This window comes from Lates calcarifer, linkage group LG23 (assembly GCF_001640805.2).
Source record: "Lates calcarifer isolate ASB-BC8 linkage group LG23, TLL_Latcal_v3, whole genome shotgun sequence".
Taxonomy (NCBI): domain Eukaryota; kingdom Metazoa; phylum Chordata; class Actinopteri; family Centropomidae; genus Lates; species Lates calcarifer.
Window position 1 is genome coordinate 13204203 of NC_066855.1, and position 21853 is coordinate 13226055.

General features: G+C 40.6%; 1 protein-coding gene across 1 annotated transcript; it reads right to left on the reverse strand.

Annotated features, from left to right (window-relative positions):
• Positions 1–8933: 8933 nt before the first annotated feature.
• LOC108898994 (clarin-3) lies at positions 8934–10711 on the reverse strand. The gene is made up of 3 exons (XM_018699186.2): positions 10347–10711; positions 9927–10112; positions 8934–9785 (listed from the first exon to the last, which is right to left on the reverse strand). Exons 1-3 carry the CDS (start codon positions 10576–10578, stop codon positions 9508–9510), a joined length of 696 nt encoding a protein of 231 aa, XP_018554702.1. The 5' UTR covers positions 10579–10711; the 3' UTR covers positions 8934–9507.
• Between the last annotated feature and the right edge of the window lie 11142 nt (positions 10712–21853).

Consider the following 21853-nt stretch of genomic DNA (forward strand, 5'->3'; position numbering starts at 1 on the left):
AGATATGTCTCAAAGCAACATGTTTTACCAGAAAGTGTTATTATGTGGACAATCAATAGACCTGACTGTCAACAGTTTTCAATGACACTATTTCCACCTAAAGAAATAGTCTGTTTAAAATTTTTGACTGTCTTCTGTGGATTGCCTTGTTTATTTATATTCAATTTATTTTCAAAGCACCATGTATAATATTAAACATATTTATCACCATTTGCAGGTCACAATCAAGTTTATTTGAAATTTTGAAATATAAGCAAGGCATGGAAAATACTACGAAATCAACAATTTCCCTTGAATTTTAATTAATTTTTTTCTTTTTTTTTCTTTTCTTTTTCTTTCTTTCTTTTTTTTTTGGAATTTCTCAGTGTTGGATGTCTCAAAGCCTTAGAAAATAAAACCAAAACTATCTGCATAGCGAAACACCTTGAGGGGTAAATGAGAATGTATTTTTGTTTTCAGTTTGGATGACCAACCCTTTAAATGTACAACTGGATTCTTATAAATAGATTGTTTAAAAGATTCAGAGTGAGAGAACTCAAAGTGTCAGTGATGTTCTCCAGTTTCAGCTCTCTGAATGACTGAGGGGAGATGGACATCACTTAGGGATCCCCAGGGGAAGAAATTCCTCCAAGACTTAGTGTTTTTCTCGCTTTTCCTCACAAATGAATTCCCCAAGCCATTTCCATTAACAGACTTGAACAGGCTTTCTATGAGCCTCACAAAATGTACAAAAAACCCAAAGGGCAGGGTTTTGTCAGACAAACCTCTGAAGGTGTAATCCATAGTGTTAAAACCAGGGTGGCTGACCTTTGGTTGGAACTATCTGATGTCTATCTTCCTCAATGTGAACTATGAATTTATCTCAAGTTAAAGCTCTGGTGGAGCTTTGAGTCTGATTTACACACATTGGTGCTAGCAGGTGGCGTCCAGGTTTGCTATAAAGGAAAGAATGAGTGACACGTCTCAAATGTTTACATGCGGCCCCTATTCTTCTGCTCAGGATCTGAGAGGCAGGTTGGCAGCGCAGCATTTCCCCCCTATGCCTTCACAGAGGTTGTGTTACTTTATCCATACATCACCCTGACATGGGTGCACTCAGTGAAACGGCCCAGCTAGACCCTGTCTCAGGATGATGACATATTTGCCATTCCACTCAGTGAGGTGTGCAAACCTCTTATCACTTTCTTATCACTGCCATAGATCCAGCAGCTCAAACTACACGCACCCTCTGTCCAGTTTATTCAAAGGATATACACGAGATCTTACATCTTGATGGCTTATAGTGCTCGATAGATGATCTAATTAGTGCAAGACCCCAACATATCGGCTCCGACATCGATACTCCCCTGACCCTGCCTGGGAGCCCCCTTCGGCACAGCTTCCCCTGCGCCTCCTGGGGGTAATGGAGGGAGGAAGAATGTGGAGAGAGGAAGTAAGTTTCCTCCAGGCAGATTGCTGGATGGAGAGGCTGAGAGACGGACAGATGACAATGGCATGGAGGCCGGGGCCTGAGTGTCGCCTCAGGGAGACCTACACCCTGCTACATGTTGGCTCCAGCCACTATACGCTAAGTGCACCGAGCAGAGGCCTTCACAGTGGATTTGGCAAGGTGATCCCTTCACCTACCACCCCCCCAATCCATCTCCTGCCAGCCGCTCCCCTTCTCCCTCCTTCCCTCCCCCACCTCACCCCTCTCTCCTCTTCCTCCCTTCGTTGACACCCAACCAGGAGGTGATGAGTTGACACAGAGGGTGAAGACAAGTCTGGGAGCTTTATCTACGCCATTACCGCCTTTCTGTCTTTTTTTTAGAGGGGATCAAATTATGTATGCAGTTTCTTTAGGCAGTAGCTCGACTGAAAAGCTACTTTTTTATGTTTATGTTTATGTTTTTTTAATGTATCATGTATGTATCATAGTCCGGCTGATTCTGGATTTTTAGGTCGATACTGATATTTACATTTGTATACATTTTATTTTTTTAAGAACTGTGGCCAAGTTACACACCAAGTGTGAACATTTTATTACCAGAAACTGTCCTCACTCCTCTCCAGTGAGTGTGTGTGTGTGTGTGTGTGTAGCTTAAAACCTTTAGACACATTAAGTTGTATGCAAATATGACAGAAGAGAAAGAATAAATACAAACTAGCAAATAATAAAACGTGAACATGTGAAGTCTTCAAAATGAAAACATTTATTTATTTAATATTACAAATTGTGTCATATTTTTGTATTACAAAAGTGCATTGTACTCACACATTCCTCACAGTTTTCCATTGCCTTCTGGTTTGACCTACCTATATGTACTATATTATCTGTGCACACAGTTTCCCCTTGCAATGAGGGATTATTACCAACAGTTCTGATGCACTTATTTCCAGTTTTATGTCCAAATAAAATGTTTTTTATGATTTATACAAACTGTCTGATGAACTTGGGACTGTGTTTCTTGCACCTTTAGACTTTGCTGTGGTGATGTCACAATGTTCCCCAATCTCAGCAACTACTTCAGTGAGCATAATGTTATCATAACTGATACAAATGAAGGCCAGAACTAGAAAAACAGTTGTAAATAATTGTAATAAAAGCACTATTATCCTTGGACAGAGGGGGGTCAGGTCTGTGGTGAGTTTCGGGGTCAGCTGGTTATATAGACAAATCGTTTCATACACATGCAAACAGGCCTGAAGCACTTCTGATCCTTCCAGTAGTCAGACACCCTGTCTCCTCGTCTGTGCTAAATGACACTGAACATTGCTTCCTGTAGAGAGGCTGCATTGTCTCTTATGCAGGATTTAGAAAGCTGATATCAAATTCTGCCTTATTCAAAGGACCTCTGTTTTATCAGAGAGACAGGCAGGTGATTGCAGCTTTTAAGACTTTGCATCATAGGGTGAAATGTCACAGCGATACAGCTCAGAGGAGAGGTGGAAAACCTGATGATGAATGGAATACAGGCATAGAAGTATTGAATTGCAGCAACATTCCTAAAGGTAAACTCTTGTGTGTCTTGTGTCATGGTTCCAATCTCTGCTTTTTGTTTTTTTCTTTTTTTTAATTCTCATCACTCAAGGTGTTGGTGTTGAGGTGAACATGACAGATGAAGTTATACTCTTTATGACAACAGCCCCAAGGTTTTTTCTGCGGTCAGTGCCATAAATTTCAAGTGGTGTGACAATGATTGACGGCCTTGTGACAGAGCTTTGCAAATCCTTTAATCCGTTCATAAAGCTCAATAGGGGGCACTTGATGCACTTTATTCTAGCACCTCTTCCCATCTGGCTTCTGTAAAAGACACTCAGTGCTGTCAGATGCTCCTGAGAGCCTTGACAGGAGCTGATGACATGCAGTGTTGAGACTTTTATGAGACAATCACAAAAACACAGTATTGCAGTAACATATAGATAGAGTAGGAAGCTCTCTGTAACCTTCGCGTGGACACCATTTCTCAAGCTGTCTTGGAATTTAAATTCTTGCCTAAAACACCAAAATTCTTTGCCTGGAAAACTACTGTTATTTATTTCTTTTTTTTCCAAACAAGGGTAAGGAAATACTGTACAAAGCAGACTAGAATTTATATGTGCTGTCCATGGCTGCAGACAGGAATCTCTGTAGTTTTATGGCCATATGGATTGGAGAACAGCTTGCAGTCTTTGACTGAGTATCTCAGTTACAGTCCAGTGTCTGTGATCTATGGATTTGTGTCCTGCTCCAGTGAGAGTCTGAGCTCCTCCGTTTACACAGAAGCCTTTTATCTCATGGAGACACAGATGAACCTTGAAACCGCTCAGAGACATAAACTCCCATTTAAAATCAACTAATAAAATAATCAGATTCTTACTTAAGCAGGAGTGCATTTGTGTTGCTGATGTTTTCTGTAATATTACAAGCTTATATGATATAGACAAGATACTTAATGGTCATATCTTAAGGTATATTAGCCTGATTTGTATTACAAAGTACACTCAGATTAATTCTCCAGTAACAGTAACTGTGACTATCCCTGTACTACAAGTTTCTCATAATGATTTGTTTGATTCCATTGATTCAGTTGTTGAATGCTGCCACCTGGTGCAAAGCTTGTGCTACTTACTCTCCCTAGAAGCTCTTAGCACCATGTAGGCTTAACTGAAAATGTATTCATATGAAAATGAATAAAATAAATAGGTAGATGTTTGAGAGTATAAAGAAAACTAACAGGTCATGATCAGATCAAAATGAGACGAGTAAGCAGGTATACTGAAATCAAAGCACCCAAAACAACGCGGAACTGTAGGCGCACTGACTCAGGGTCAAGGCCGTTGCTGAATATGGCTCAAACAGGTGGTTTAATACACATTTGGACAGTCAGGAAGGCTTAGGCATCCTCCTGCAGTGCAAACTGCCAAGATCAAAAACCGCATAGTCCGTGCTTATGCTAAAACTGTTCTCAGTGAATCATTTTCTGAATCAATCATGATCTAGGCCCTGGTTGGGCTAGGTACTGTTCTCTGTGATACAAATTGCAATAATTATTTAGATGTTACTTTTTTTCCCATTCACTGATTTGTTATACACCATTGTGAGTGCACAGGAGAATAAGAAAATGTCTGCATGACCCAATTTGAAATGAAGAAATGATGAGTACTCATGGGGCTTCTGCCTTGACAGAAACAGGTCACAGACAGCTGTGCATGCAAAATAAAAAGAAATTCACTGACTCAAGATCATGTCAGCATACCTGTTCTAAAAGTTTTTGTTTTTTCATAGTCATTGTTTCACTGCCACACAAATTTGCTGTTTAATAGCTATCTATCTTTGTCTCTTCATCTTCATTTCTTTATCTATTTAATCATTTTCTTCCTTGGATAATCCGTATAAATTATAATGCATCCCAACATGGAACACAAAAATCTATTAAATTCCCTGCAGTATTGTGTTTTCTTCTGCCTTCTAAGATTTACTGTCACTGATGTTAACTGTTTCTGTTAGTGTCTGGGTCAAATGGCGCCAATTCACCTAAACTGCATGCTGTGTCAGTAGGTTAACTGTGTGTCCCTACGTGTTGCACCCACTGATATCTATCACACCTGCCAATCAGGGGCACATTAATCAACAACAGTGTCAAGCGGCATGGGGCAGAGAAAGTGCTCAGCCCTCCCTCCATCCATCACTCTGGCTGTAAACTGTCATCCGGCATCAGATGTAGATTTTTTTTTTTCTTAACCACACAGACAGATTGGTCAGGGAAATTCTGCACAGATTGATTAGTTCAGTTTGTCTCCATTGGAGTTGTGAGACTAGGCTGGATACCTGCTCTGTCTTTTTTTTTTTTTTTTTCTGTCTCTCTGTCCCAGCCAGGTAAAGTGGAGAATTGGCTTCAGGTGATTTGGAGAAGATCTTATCTTCTGTTAACAGAGGAATGACACCATAATGGAGCAGCAGGGGTGCAATTACCTTTTAGCCCTCCTCCTCCTCCTCCTCCTCTTTCTCTCCTTTCCTCCGCCTTCACCTCAGCCCTCACTGACAAATTAAGATTAATGACCGAGATAAATAAGGAACCTGCCCTACCTACCAGTATCACATGGTCAGGTTGAGTGTGAGAGCATGGTGAGGAGGTGTAGACATACAGCTCATTACTTGGTGTTATTCTCTTGTAATGTTCTGCTCTTCCCAGTACTTGATTGAATTTTGAAATGAGACAAGTTAAAGGCGGGGTTGCCTTAACAAAGAGTATTAAATATCAAGAAGCAAATAGGATGTTTTAAGACATAATGCACCTCCAGCAATAGACATTATCATTTTATACTTTCCTGTTTTCTTGTTTTATCAGTTCTATGTGAAAAGTGTGAAAACTCACTAAAGATAATAGACAGTATAGACCAGAATGTTTAAAATACATACAACCACTTTCAATGATAGAAAACAGACAGTATAAGAAGTAAGTGTGACGTGTGTTGTATAAAATGTGTAATGTATTGTTATGTACTGTGCAAGTGTTGCTAAGGTGTGGTGTCAAGACAGATCAGTAGCAGAGCCATAAATGTTCATTACCTCATAGGAAAATGGAACAGGGAAACACACCTTGAGAAACACACACATATCTCACTGCAACTGTGGAGGGAGAAGGTCATTCAGTCAGTAGAGATAAGGACATCAAATAAAAAGGCTTTGTGCCACAATTGGCATTTCAGGTTGATAGACTCAGGTATTTTTTCTGAGGAATGTTGTCTTGGCATTTATATATTTTGCTTTTTGTATCTTTTTATTTGTAATACTGGAACTATGATAAGCATTTAGAGGTGTTTGTGAAAGTGTTATGTTTTGTAGATATACACCCACCCGTACCTATTAGTTCTCAATGTGAAATTTGCTCCCGAAGGTGGCGGGAGACCAGACCCCACTTCCCCCAACCTGCGATGCCCCACCGGAGTGGACTCTACGTGGCTGAATGTGTTGCCCCCCCCCCCCCCCCGCCCTGCAGCTGGAGGTGTCTGTTTCACAGGCCTCTGTAATGCGGGACCTTGGAAGATAAAGTTTCACAGGTACAAAAGTTTCCGCTTTAATCCTATCACACAGAGTGAGTGGTCAGGGCTCAAAGCTTCTGCATAATCCTGGGTTTATTCATTCTAGAGAGCCAAGAGACAGAGAGTATGCAGAGAGGAAGAGATTACTGCCCATCTCTGATTTTATTCAATCAGTGTTTGCACAGCAAACGGCGAGAGGGGTCTCCCAGTAGCAATTCAGCTATTCCACACATCAGTGCACACAGGAGAAGATCAGTAAAAGATACAGTTAAATGTCTCCTCTGGCAGCTGTTTAACAGGTTGATGTTCAGAATCAAGGGATCCTATAACCATTTAAAATGCCTCTCACTCTGTCCATAAGTTGTCCTTTATTTTATTTTTTTTATCATGACAAAAGTAAACATGCCAATTGACATAGAATAATAATAATAATAATAATAAAAGAATAGAAATCAAGACAGGATAACATTTAGTACTTTGTTCTTGAATGTGTGGCTGCCGTCTGTCAGAGGTCAGTCTTGGTCAATGATGAATTTCCAAGGGTGAGAAATAAAAAAAGAGGGTCTCTAATGGCTGATAGATCTATGCTGTGTTGTGAAGAGCTTATCAATTTCACAGCAGGCGGCTTTCCGCTGAAACAGGCTTTGACGCAGCCTCCTTCGGAGAATACAAGCTGCCCTGGCCTCACACTGGGTCTTGGTCACAGCTTCAGGGTTACACCAGGTTGTATTATCCTGCATCATGAATATCTTTGCAGGAGTTTAGTGGAAGGTAATACAATCAATATTGTATATACTGAAATTATTGATCATTGCCATGTCCCACTTGCCTGTTGTAATTAATTAGACTCATGGAATAAAGAGTAAAAGTTGATTCCGACTGACTTCACTTGAAACTCTTACACATCAGAGGGCATGGTGGATTTTCTGCTCTACCAACAGAATTTCTGTCAGGCCTGAAATGCTTTTGATTCATTGTAGAAAGTGTGCATTCTCAGAAATTTAATACATATTCATGCTGACGACCACAAAGCAGATTGCTGCATCCTTCCACAGGTCCCTTGAAGTGTGAGACTTGAAGGAAGAGTGGTTCTTTTGAAGGCAAGTAGAAGGCGTTGCGGGGCTGAGAGGTGCTGGAAAGGGCATGTCCAAACAGACTTTAGGCTCTGAGTGATGGGACACGGGAAACGGTAACAGGACACCTCGCCCCCACTCTCATGTCAACACAGTCATGTGAATCACAACTGTGAGAGCGTCTGAAGATCCAGGAGACAATAGACGCTGACTCTCAACAAGATCTATCTCAGTGTCTACAGAATCACAAGCGTTGTCACGATCACTATATTTGCCAGTACTGCTTGTTTTACCTTTAAATTCTTTGAAATGGATTAAACAGATCTGTAATAAATCTTTATCTCTCATCAAGGCTTTTCCAAGTTGATCCCACATGGAAGTGGATAGGCTGCAGTTAAGATGCAATGCATCAGTGCTTCTATCATGAGACATGAATTGATGAAGGTGAGTAAAGTAATCCATGTGGCTTATGTCACGTGGATTTTACATCTGCAGCTGCCAAGACAGGAAGTACATGGAGAGATTGTAGAGTAGATCAACTAACTCAAAAATACACATGTACATAGAAAAATTATCATCTGATTTCAAAGCTATTGGAATAGTTAGTTAGCTATGTTAGTCATGAATAAATGGCTGAAACATCCAGCCTCTGCCACTCTAAGAGGGAGAGCAAACCTAAACACTGAAAGTGTACGAAAACTTTACTGTATGTCCACTTTTATACAATCAATAGTGTTAACCTCCAATTTGAAGTCAACTTTTGTTGGACATATTTGGAAGATGGTGGGTGGTGTTGTGAGGAGATACTTTGAGTTCATCTGACAGTTACTGTAGGTGTAGACCTACATCTTACAAAAAGATTGGTAACCACAGGTCTGTTCCAAATCCGGAGTTTTCCAGTCACAGAAATGTCTGTGAGAATCCAAATGTGTGTTATTTAGTCCTGTGTCATTGATCCCCTCCCGCAGATTTTAAAGTTACATTTACTTTGTATTCTGTTTTTCTTCAGTGAGAAATATCCCATGATTAAAAAAAAAAAAAAAAAAAACATCAACAAGGATGATGAAAAGATGTGAATAATTTGGAAACAGGAATTGACTTGAAATTTGGGATGCATTTACATCCTCTCTGAGATAGAGGGCAGCAGACATCAGTTAATTCCCTCTGCCACTTCACTTTTCTCCATTTCTCTCATCTTTTATTCAAATTCTAGTCTTCTAGTCTTAAGGTTAAAAAAAGATTTATTCATCAACTACATATGTTTTGTGATTCAAAGTTAATCTGCAACATTAAATTAAAAAAAACAGATAAAAGTTGGCTGTAAATCCATCCTTTAGAATAAAAAGGAGAACTAACCTCATTCCATCTGTTTATTTATGTTCCTGCATTTTGTTCAAACTATTATTTCAGACATATAACTCACAAATATATACATAAATCCAGATCAATGGGTTTATGTATAGCAGTTCATCTGTAATGCATGTTGCAGTATTGGAGATGCATTTTACAGCCATTTCACTATGAAAAATAAACTCACTTTTATTATCAAACCAACGAATATTTAATTAAATTGTTCATAGACAAAATAAATAGATTTTTTAAAAAGAATATTCAATTACAAAAGATCCAAAAGATATAAACCTAAATTGATGTATATACTAATAAACTCAAATTAAAACACTGACATTATAAAACTGGCGTTCATGATATGATGACATTAAAAAGCTGATATTGTAATGGTGATCAAACCTTCTCATGGAAATGTCAATACTAAATGCAACAAATCTAATCCTACTCTTTGTATATTATACAAGCTGTACATCCATATTTTACTGTACATACCTACAGTAATTTTCCATGACAGTAAGTTACTTCAGAAAGTCTTGATGAGCAATTTGATGAGTGCCACTGAAAACTGAATCCATCGCCATTAATACATCATTATCTCCTTAGGTGCGTCCTCGGTAGGCCTCTGCTGTTCTTTCCGTTGTTTGTAGGCTGCATGGTCATAGTTGTATGTCACACCAATGGCACCGAGACAGAGCACCGTGTAAGGGATGATCAGGTAGTATCCTAGCTGCATCTCTGAAGACTTGTTCTTCAGATCTACCAGAAGACCCCCTGCAAAGTTCTTTACCAAATCCTCTGCCATGCTGGTCACATTGATGTTCACCACAAATATGATGAGGGCCAGAACTGACAGGCACGCTGCAGGAAAAACAATACTGTTAGTACTGTCCCAAATGAAAAAATGGGACAGAAATGTACCACAAAAAAGCTTATTTTTTTCCTGCAACCCCACTTGTGTTACTCCCAGATGCTTTGTGCTGTTCCATATGTGTCACTTACCGCTGAGCGAGCTGCAGGTGTAGACTCCAACAGGCCCCATGTAGGTCTCATAAGGGTTACTGACGCTGTTGTAGAGGCAGATCAGGATGCTGCAGGCCGAAAACAGCAGACACAGGACCAACAGGCACAAAACCATGGAGTATAGGGCTAGTGGTGTAACTCCTGTTTCTGTCAGTTTGGGAAACACTACACAAACACACACACACAGGGTACAAGAATGTTATTGTATCTTAAATCCAGTTTACTGTAATTACAGCCTGGTGGAAATGTGTGAGCAGGCCTTGGCTATATATTGGAATATTGAAAGTAAAGTGTTTTGAAGGCAGGAAATCTTGGTGATGGATTTCTCAAGATGTTTCTAGAGGTATGTAAGTGAAGAAAATATCTAATTTGGGCCCTTTTAGAGCTTTGGAAAGTTACCATTGAAACGTTCATCGCCTCCAAATGATGGGCAAGAGGTTCTCTCCAAATTCCCACTGAAAAGCTCCAACGTGAGTATAGCAGTCCCGTTGAATAAGCCGCTTCCCCCTCTTGCACACTGTATGGTGGTCCTAGCCCACTGTTTGGACATGGCGTACCCCATCAACCCAACAGATATGGCAGTAATCAACGCACTGGATATGAAATGTAGAGTCTTCGCGGTGGAAGGCATTATCGCTGTATTCCAGTTGCGCTAGTTAAATCCAAATCCCAGCGTCTCTTCTCTAAAGCTCTGATGAAGCCTCAGAAGCAGATTAGGACCCTCTGATCCTCTAAAGATTCTGTGTATGAGTTACCTCCCTGGGTGGAGTGAAATGTGGACTGGTGGTCATAAAATCTGGTGATTATGATGGTGACCTTTGGTTCGAAAGGAAGAGACAGAGCTGGTTGTCATGGCAGGGACACCAGTCCACCACCACCCCACCCCCAACAGGTTAAACATGACACCTGTGTCATGTCTGTGATAGAAACTCATATCTGTTGTCTGGATGTATAGTGAGGGTTGTGAAGCTGAGATCTACTGAACAAAGCAACTTCAGGACATGTAAAAGACATGTTTATAAATTCTAGTTCCTGTTGTCTACACACACCTTGTCAGGTAGTTTCACAGCCTTGGATTCAAAGTCCTACTCTCCTACTCTCCTAAATTGCAGGGCCATAAAACATAATACAGATTAATTATTTACCTCCTGTCTCTAAAATTAAAAAAGTTACTGGAAGAGGAATGATAACCTGATCACATGTATCAGTGAAGCATTGATCACTTCACAGAAGACATAAAGATATGTTTGGCTCATGATTATAGAGGTTGTAAGTGTGACATTGTAACACAGCTGACTTCCACTTCAAATATGAAACATTAATACAAATAATACCACAAATAAAGAGGGAAAACACAGAGAGAATCGACCTCTGTAACTGTGTCATTTTACACTGTGGTCAACATGGTTGGTGCCACTGATTTATGGCACAAAATAAAGCTGCTTTATTAGACAAGACAGGAAGAGTGCAATATTTACCAATGGAGCACCAGGAGTTTCTGGTAATAGCAGATAAGAAGTGACCAAGAGACTCCACCAGATACTGATTAAACTGATTGTCATTTAAATTGGAATAAAGATTATTATTCAGCAGCAGGCTTATATTCAGACATCTCATTAGTGCATTACATTGTAGATGTAAAAATACTATAAGACACAGAGGTCCTAAATGTTTGAACTCTTTTTCTATTTTGTTTAACATTACAACTTTCCTCAAAGTCAAACAGAACTTGTTTAAAACACATTTTAAACTCTGTTTGATATATTTATTAAATTTGATTATATACATACATCTTGGCATTGTGAATATTGTTTTATATAACAGCAGTAGAGGTAATAAATAAGCACTTTCGGGGCTTTTCTCTTTACACCCCAGCTCATTCAGATCATAATCATCAGTGTGGTTTTTGACCAACAATACCAAAAGGTTTTTTTTTTTTTTATTTGTTTCAACAGGGATTAAATGAAGCGATGATAAACTCAAACTATTTCTTAAAGTGACTTTTGGTCCGAGGTGGAGGTATCCAGGTCTCACAAAGCAGCACACGTGTTGTAATTAAATTTGCGGCCAGACCGTGGCTCCCTCTCTTCGCCGAACAGGAAGAGGATCCGTGTGCTCGCCGACAGCCAGCTCTGTTATGTTGGAGTAAACACAAACTCCTCCTTCCCCCGGTGACAGGCGGCAACGCTGAAGCATCGCCTCGCCTTTTCCAAGACAATCTGCGCTCAGGACTTCACGTCGAGGCCATCAAGGTGAGTGATAAGCTTACTTCTTTTCTTTTCCCCCCACTGACACTTATTTGGCGGGTGGGGAAACGTCAAATTTTCTGTCATTTTCCTTCCCCACCACCACCACCAGCAGCAGCAGTCACACACGGCGTCGTGTTACCTGTCCGTTACGCACAGCGGCGCACGGTTATTTTTCTCCACTGAAACGTCCATTTCAGGTGCGCATTCAGCTCTGATGTGGCCGTGATCTAGTAATCTTCGTTAAACTCGCGGTGTTTATCGTCTGCCAAAATTCTGGGAGCTTTTCGTTTCACAACCTGCAGCGACTTCAGTCAACCCCGGTGCGTCAATGTGGGTTAATGGAACAAACCTTTGGAGTTTTTTTTTTTTTTTGTCCTCATCTACCCTTTCGGTCTTCATTTTCCCTTGTTTACCTACCCTTTTAGTCTTCTGCGTTTATCTTATTAAGATTATCATTCTGCTCTTTTTACTCGGTGGATGAGTGCTTGTGTGTGTCGAGATTGTCTGAGCCCGTTTCAACATGTCGGTGAGCAGTGAGGTGTTTTGGTACTTCTCTCCAGGTTTTCGAGTCGTGTCTTGAGATTTGACACGTTTTTCATTTTTGATTGACGCACGTAATGGTAGCTGCAAAAATAAATTTTGCTGTGGCTTGCAGTGGAATAATCACTGGACATAATATTAATCCCCATGGGGAAGGCCTCTCCCTGCCTGGGAAGGTCACAGGTCAGGGTCAGCAACAGATCAGCATCCCCTGGAGGAGGCTGTCTATGGCTGTGTGCTGGGTAAATTGAAAAAGGGGATGAATCGCTGCAACCAACTCTGACGTTTGTCTAATCAGACCATGAAAATGAAAAGTTAAATGAACCAAGACACCAGTAGGATTATGCTCCACTGGCCGTTAACAAAAGAATGAATTTTGACAGCCTAAACTCCTGAAAAGACTTTAATTCAGACATCATTCTTGGGCAGAGACTACACTTAAAGTCTCCCAGTGAAAATGATTCTGCATTCTTTTGTTGTTTGATTTCCTCTTTTATCGCTTGGTTCTTATATGACCTGTACTGAGAGATTCTGGAGGTTAAATGCTGTGCTGTTACCACTATGACATGGCAACATGGCTGGACAACAAGCGAAGTTCTTTCATTTCGTTAAATTACTTCAAATAAACTGTGTAACTTGTCAACCTGACAGACTGAGCCAGGCTTCCTCAAGATTTAACAAACAAGAAAAGAAGGTTGTTTTTAATGTGGAAAGTTTAACTGGTGTCCTCTACTGCAAATAGGAAATAATTAGCTCACCTTGAGTACTGCTGACAAAAAGGATCTGAAAACAGTTTGAACAAGCTGAAAGCAGGGCTGAGAGTAAGCCCATCATTGTCCATATGGTAGCATGATTGCTGAAATGCATAATAGGTCAGGGTGACGTGGAGTTTATGTTAAACAATGATGCGTTCTACTCCTTTTCATTAAAAAGGCAACATTCTCAGAGGCACCTGACCTCTTTTCAGCTCAACTTGAATACTCAGAGCAAACATGTCGAACCTGCCAAGTGAGCAAGGGTCAGCTGTCTTTTCTTAGACCCAAGACCGACCTCTTAAAAAAAAAAAGACAGAGCTTCCATTGACAGGAATCAGCTGCCAGACTTTAGTCACAATCAACTATTGATTACTTTTTTTGAAAACCAGTCACTATATTGTCCCAGTATTCCTGCATTTACCAGCTTTAACATAACACTTCTGGCTTTATTTAACCTAGTCTCATAGTTTTATATGTATGTAGCAGCCACATGATCTATACGTCACCTTGATTTTACTGTCTTTGCTTTGTCTTCTGTCTTTGATATTGTGTTTTGAGATGCATCTAAACTGTACCGTATGGACCACAGGAAGGATGGCAGCAAACTGCTACCTGCAGCCCTGCCTCTTATTCTCCTGCAAACACACACACACATGCACACACGTACAAACATGATGTGTTCCACCCAGGGCCAGCACTGCTGCTGCTGCTGCTGCTGCTGCTGCTGAGGGCAAGTGAGTCCCTGCTAGGGCTTGTGATTGAAATATGTACAAACTGACTGGCTGTGCAGATTTGTGTTTGTTTACTATCAGCTGTGTTTAAGACTCAGCTGGGTCACTGCAGCATCGCAACAGCTGGACAGAGATCAAGGTTCTCCCTTTTCAGATGCGTCAGAACTCACCCACCATCTGTTCAAAGGAGGCATTGTAAGTTCCTCTGAGATAACTGGGAGGCCGAGCACATGAGACACAAGAGAGAGATAATCTTTTGATGGGAAGTTAAAATTAAATCAATCTGTCTTTCCAAAATAGTGCTACAGCCCCTAAAAATCTTTCACATGGCACTTGTCTTTTCTAATATTTATTATAGCACCTGTAACAATTTATTGATTGATGATTGTCTTAATTAGAATTAGCTGCTTTTCTTGGTCTCACATTATAGTAAATGGAATGTGCGGGTGGGGGGGCTTGAACTGTTGCTCAGACAAAAAAGACATTTAATGACTTCACGTTTTGCTCTGTGCAAAGTTTGTATTTATATCAAGGGGATGACAAGGAAAGGAAATGCTTGTGAGCTCCTTTAAACAAAGCAGTGTCTACCTGTCTACCAGGAATTTTCTTTTTTTTTCTTTTTCTTCTTCTTTTCTGCAGATTAAAGTGTCCAGTGCTTTGAAAGAAAAATGCAGAACACGAGAAAAGTCAGGAAAAAAATATGCATGACTTTGTGCAGGAGAAATATTTTTCTGTCAGTGTAATCATCTTGTGAAGCCACAGATTCATCATGGGACCCGTAGGAATTCCCAAACTCTAGGTTGGGAACCATTTGGTTAAGGCCCTCTGGTCTGAATAAGAGAATATAGCCAAGGGAAATACTGCATGATGTCACTTCACAACAGCTGCCCAGTAGTAATATGGGTGTATTTGCCCCTCTGGGCAACACATAGTTCCTCTATTGTATTTCTGTCAGTTGCTAGATGAGCACATTACAAAGTACACCACAAAGCTCTTAGAAGACAAGTTCTGGGACATTGAGCTGGTGACCTTGTCATTGTTTTATGAGTCTCCAAAGGGGGGAAAAAACACACTGTTGAAACATTGTAAGATCTGTGTTTCAGCTTGTAGAACAGACTGCCAAAACTTGTTTGCTACAATCGCACACTCCCCACACTTAAAATCAGCTGCTGTTAGGGGCAGTGTGTTGACAGATGCGGTTTCAACATAAAAGCTTTTTATTGAATTGAGCTATGATTTGCTTTCTTTTGGCTGAGATATGGCAACCTAATTTGGTGACCTGCTCAGGGAAAGCAGGGTGTAGCCCAGAAAAGCTTAACTGCCTTCTCCATATGGCCTGATTTTTAACTGAAGTGAAAGCAAACATCTCCGGCCCTGGTTAAAAACATGTTTCAGTCCACTTTTATTTTATCTGAATGAATGACTAGGAAAAACAAATATTAGGTTTTCTGTGGGGAAACAAAAGGCAACCCCAGAGGCTGAGAACATGGTTAATATTGCTTTGACAGCTGAGAAGGAAAAAAAAAATCTGCTGTTGTGGATTTCTTTGAGGGCTGTTTGTTTGAGCTTAGTGTGAATATGAGATGCAGTCATTTTATATGCACGTTAGACATCATGCCCACACATTCCTAGATAGCTTGATGTTTATGATAATGTATAATGTCTCTGGAGTTCAGAGATGACGCAGAGTGTGTGAAACAGAGGCATGCATATGTGCATGTGTTGGAATTACTGATATTTCTTAACACCCTTAGGCATTTGTTTAGTTGTTTAATGTCCTCCTAAAATGTACCTCTAAAACACTGCTGAAGTATCCAAATGTTCCTTCCTGCACACAAACTGTAAAGTGGCTTTTAATTGATTCCAAGAGCAGCAGGCGTGGCTGTGTCTCACGTGGCGATGGTGCATATAGAAAGCGTGATTATCTCCTCCTCATTTCCGTAGCGCCATAAACTCTGAAGCCTTGATGCAGATGCATCAAGGTCTCACGCAGTCTTGTGACTTCTATCATCAGCCTCTGCATGTGCTGTCAGACAGATCTTTTTCTGTAATATGTCCGCACATGGAATGATTTTTCTCTTGCACCTCATCAAATGTGCCTGCCTTCACTGAAACATTAACGTCAGATCATAAGTGTGCCATCAAATGCAGCTGGATTATTAAGTGTTTTGTTGGATGTTTTGGAGTTTACAGGCTGTTAGGCGTTTGGCTGCTGATCATATAGTGTTGAGATGAAAGATGGGTGTGAGAGAGAGAGAGAGAGAGAGAAAGCGAGAAAGAGGAAATAATGTTTAATTGTGTCAATACTAAGGTTGTTGACATGGACGAGTACAGTGCTTAATGAATAATGGATGCTTACTAAAGCAGCTCATTTCCTATTCATTCTTCCAAGGCTGCTACACAGGGAGTTGTTTGTGATCATCATCAGTCCTTGGATATTTTCAGCATGTTTTCAGTAATATGATGCAGTTTCAAGGTGCGGGAAAACCTCCAGTAAACATTTTCACACAAGTACAATAGGGTAATTCAAAAGGATTGCCTATTTTATTTGATCATTATGTCATATAACTACAGAATAACAATTTGAACACAGCACCAGTTATTTGTAGACAAAAAAATCTTACTTTATTCTTTCTGAGTCTCTGATTCAAGGTTCCTTTTAACATCAATATTCCTGAGACTTGTAATAATTACAAGTGCACTGATCAAATCACAAAGGCCTGCAGTGACAGCGACAAGCATTAATTCAATGTCTGGGTTGTCACTTTTTGTGTTGAGCTGAAAAAGGATGTGGCGTGGCGTGCGAGGTCAGATCTCTCATTAAAAGCACCTTTTAACTTCTGACTCTTTGGAAAGCTTTATAGTGTTGAGGCTTTTTTCTTTTTTTCCCCTTTTTTTGACTGTGATAAATGTGTCTAAATGAGTGCAGTTAGATGCGGCAGTGAGCCCACAATCAGGGGTTAGCTGACATGGCATGCATGCTGATAGGCATGCGAGGCTCAGGCAAGCGCCAGAAAACACTAATGTATGGGATGATAATCAGAGCTGTCCTAGATGATAAAAATGACCAAGGTTAAAGGCAGCCTGGATCATTCAGTATGTTGGATATAAGATGAGGGGAGGAACCTTGAACATGCTTCATGTTATCGAATGCCTGTCAGTGTTTAAGGATGTAATTTCAGCTGCTGTCACGTGATGGTATTGCACAATTATTTGAAACATAAGCCTGGTATATAAAAAAAATACATGCCACACCATGACTTTGTCACACTGACCTTCAGCTGTAGAGATCTAATCTATAAGTGCTGTGAAATATTTCCACTTTGCAGTAGGGTGTAATGTTTGCAAAAATGGAACATCATAGCCCATGACTTTCTTTTTTAATTTGCACAGTTTTCATGGTTCTCACCAAAACTACACTGCATTCAACTGTATGTTGCTAATCATCGTAGCATTTGGTCATACAATATGTTTTCCCACTGGGAAAGCACATTGATGACAGTAACACTTGTCTAAACACTGCCAAAGCCTTTTTTTGTGCTCAGCCAGAGACAATGCCAGATCCACACCATTCACTTACAATGATGGGACATTTGGTTATTGTAATTAGAGTCTGCTTTGATGCCAGTACAGATTCAGCCATGAGGAGCTCTTTGGTGTTTTTTTTTTTTTTTTACAGAAGTGAGAACTAGCAATCGGATATGCATGCCACATATGGAGAGATAATTATTTTTAGTTTGTATGGGAAAAGTTTATTGAATATTATCAAAAATAGTGAAAATGTCAGCTAAAATGTCAACAATACAAAAAACCATGTGACAATTGCTTTCTAGTTTTTTGTCTTAGAGGGTGCACAATTAGTCGCTCATTAGCATTTTCCCTCCTTTTTTCTCTTCACTCTTCTCTTCACCTGTTGATGTGAAATTATTTAGGTGCCGTAGTGTATCATATCATATAGTGGTGTTAATACATTATAGTTTAAAAGTAGAACACAAACACATCATTTTCAAAAAGGCATATCATATTCCAAAAGTGTAGATGTGGTTCACTCTGGAGATAATAACCTCTTTCATATATGCACCACAGGTCTTAAGGATATAGTTCTATCTATGATGAAATGAGCAACACGTGTTAACAGCCTAATTTGTCCTATGTCCGCCCACTCATCCTCAGGGCCTCCCTGTTTCACAGCACGTCGTACAGTGAGACACTGAGACAGACCACAGTGTGTTGGATAACAAGGAGCAGGGATCACAGACAGCCATCGCAAAAACCCTGTGTGTTTTCTCTGCTGCTCTTAAAGAACCAAGACATGGAGGCAAATGAGGTTAGAGATCAGGGTAATCATAATAATGGTGTGTCCCATGGCTGAATATCGCACAGTGTCTCTCTTTGTAGGTCCAGCCCAGTCAGTGGGTGGCTCTTTGCACAAGCGTCTATTTTACCGCTGGTGAACCATGAATTGTTCAAACCCTCTTCCTCCGCGCTTTCTCCCTCTCTCTCTCTCTCTCTGCATCTGGAGCTTAAACAGAAAACAAATATACATTATGGGATATGTATTTTTAACGCTAGGAGTCTGTGTCCCCTGTGGGGCTTCTCCATGTGGTGTGTCTCTTGCACAATGACTAATTTGTTATCCTGCTTAAAATTACACTGGGGCTTTAGAAAACAGCCACGCTGGATGGCCTCATTTGTGTATCCGTGTTGTTCTCATTTATAAATCACACCACTTCCTGCTCCATTGGCATGTCTTTGGGGTTTAAATAACAAGTGAAATGCATTTTATTTACCACAACCTGGTCATGGTATACTGCTGTGTCCGTCAAATGGCCTTGCTGCTGAATTGCGTGTTGGGGATTGTACATATGGAATTTTGTTGTATAATTAGTTTCACATTTCCTTGTTTACCTTTGCAAGTGCAGTATCTCTGGGCTCTACATATTTAGGGCTCTTTTATCAGAGCTGGTGGGCAGCAGAGTGTGACACATGGCTGACATGACAGACTGAAAAATCAGCCTCTGTTTGCTGCAGAGAGGGGCTCAAGAAGGAGACAGGAAAGGATTTGATCATCAGATCTGTCTTCCCTGGAGAGGGAAAACGCCTTGCTCTCTGAACACACTAAGACACTCCCTCATTTGCAGTCTTTTATGACTGCCTTGGATGAACTAGTGTAGGATGGGGAGGCAGACAGTAGATGCTACGGCTGCTGGCTCTGTTTAGAGGCGCAGAATGCTGGGATTTTGTCTCCCAACAGGGACCTGCTTTGTGTTGCTGTGGTGCTTATTTGCTGTGTTGTATTTGATTTGAGGCAAATGTTCACTCTGTTGTGGCCTAGGCAGCAGTTTATACTAAATCCAACACATTGACACAGTGGTCCGAGCCATCAGTGATGCCTGGCCGACTTGGCTGAACTACAACAGGAAATAAATAAAAGGCTCTGAACTGCTACCAATTCATTACTGTAGTATCACATCCAGCAGCTGGGCCACAGCGGGGGACTAGTTAGCCGCTTAGTTAGCCAGAGAGATGCCTTCGATCTTATGGCAAAAACTCATTAGTGTGGACTAGTTGGAGTCCATTTTCATCATGTTCTTGCTTGAGCTGCTCAATGTTTCTCATGTGTGGCTGCAGCAGTGAGCAGTTGGTCCTTCAGCGAGGTGCGCTTTTGTCCCATAAATGGCCCGAACTCCCGCGGCTCTGCTTGATTGTTTTCATTAGTGAGTCGGCGGTAGCCTGATACCACTAGCCGCCACCATGGCTGTCATTTTCCATGAGCTCCAAAAATATGGGAAGAGGTGAATCAGAGGGTTGTTTTTATAGCTTCCCCACCCATGTTGTTACTATCATATCAATGTGGAGTCTGATATAAAATCCTACATGCTCCAGGCCACACATTTCACCCCACATTCCTGCGCCTGTAATTGGTTATTGTCGAAATGATACGTAGGGGCGGGGGTTGGGTGTAAGCTGTGGAGGGGAAACGAATAGAACGAGGGAAGGGGGAGTGAAAAAAAGGGGGTGGTTGTACTGTATATTTCAGCTCATACTACAACCACAAGCACAACTGGGAGAGATTAAACACAGGGTGCTATGGTTGCTGGTGCCAAAATACATCCCCCCACGATGAAGAGGAATTTTTAACACATCTTTCATTTGCATGTGTCCAATTAGGTTTCCCTCAGATCCTGCTGGGGTGATGGTGGCAGGGGGTGCCTGCTTCTCTTAAAGCAGACAGTGTTTGCCAGAGATGACATGGGTGTGCCAGCATGGCTACATTTGGGTTCTGAACTAATTTGTTTGGGTTTAATTTTTTGGGGAGTGAATCATCCAGTGATGTAGGTGAGGGGAAAACCCACATAAGCTCTGTGCCCAGCTTTTTATTAGCAACCGTTACCACTGAGCTGATAAATCTTAACATAAATTCTAGTATAGCTTAAATGATTGGTTGATTGAAAGAAACTTAATTAACAACAATTTGAATTATGAATTCATTTTTATAATGAAAAGCATTTGCTACTTCTTAAATGTGAGGATTTGCTGCTTTTCTCTGTTTTGTAGAGCTGTAAATTGAATCTCATCGGGTTTCAGACCATTAGTCAGACAAAACTAACACTTTGAGGACATCGTTTCGGGCTCTGGATCATTATCTAACATTTAATTGACTAAACGCCCAACTGATGAATAGGAAAAATAAGAATAGGAAAGGAAACATTGTTAGTTGCACTTCTACAATCCAAGTATCACTGCCATGGTTAAGGGGAATAAAACACTTTGTTATCGTCTAATGATGAATCCAAACCATTTTGCTTTGTTGAGCACTCATCTCATCTCTTGCCGCCCCCCAAGACAGACCTGGAATTCTCCGAAGTGATCCCGTGCATTACAATGTCCCACTTTTTCACTCGTTTTCCTGGTTAATATGCAGCTCAGCGTTTTGTTGTGTGGGCCCTCATTACAAAACTTTGTTTTAAGTATTTTGTCTGGTACAGATCTCTACAGCTTGTTATCTTAGAACAACCTTATCTATGTCAAACACTCCAGGCGTCATTAGAGTTTGCTTCCCCCTTTGAGGACAGTGTGCAAAGGCTCTCACTCACTGTCCAAACTCATCTGTCACAAAACCTGCTGAACTGGGCATTTTCTGTTAGAAATCAGCAGGAAAAATTTGCATTGCTTTGCACTGAAACAGCTGGTGTCCACAGCTGTTTCACACTGAATTCAGATGCTGCAAATCAGATCATTTATTATTGTATGTTTTATTTCTAGCAGAGGATTTTTGATATTGTAATGATGAGCAAAAGAGAGGCACCTCCAACAGTCTGTTTCAGTGCCATAGCATTGCTACAGTATCTCTTATCTATATAAATATAAAATTGGCCTCTGTCCACTTTGTGACATAGAAATGGATGATTTAACAAGGTGTTCAGATTGTTGTTGTGGAACAGTAGGTGGGTTGATTAGCAGGAGCACACTCTGCTTTTGACCTTTGGATGCTCACTAGGTTTGAAATGATTTTCTGTCAACACTCTCCAGTGTATGATGCCTTGAGAAGAAGTGACTCTCCTGAAGCACAAACCACAAAACTTTGAGGCATTAAAGTGTTTAATCTCACATACACGTTCAAATGTCTT

Coding starts and splice junctions, on each gene's coding strand:
- LOC108898994 (XM_018699186.2), bottom strand. CDS start 10,578: ATGCCTTCCACCGCGAAGACTCTACATTTCATATCCAGTGCGTTGATT. Junction 10,113..10,346: donor AGGCGATGAACGTTTCAATG/GTAACTTTCCAA, acceptor GTGTTTGTGTAG/TGTTTCCCAAACTGACAGAA. Junction 9,786..9,926: donor CACCTGCAGCTCGCTCAGCG/GTAAGTGACACA, acceptor TTTTTCCTGCAG/CGTGCCTGTCAGTTCTGGCC.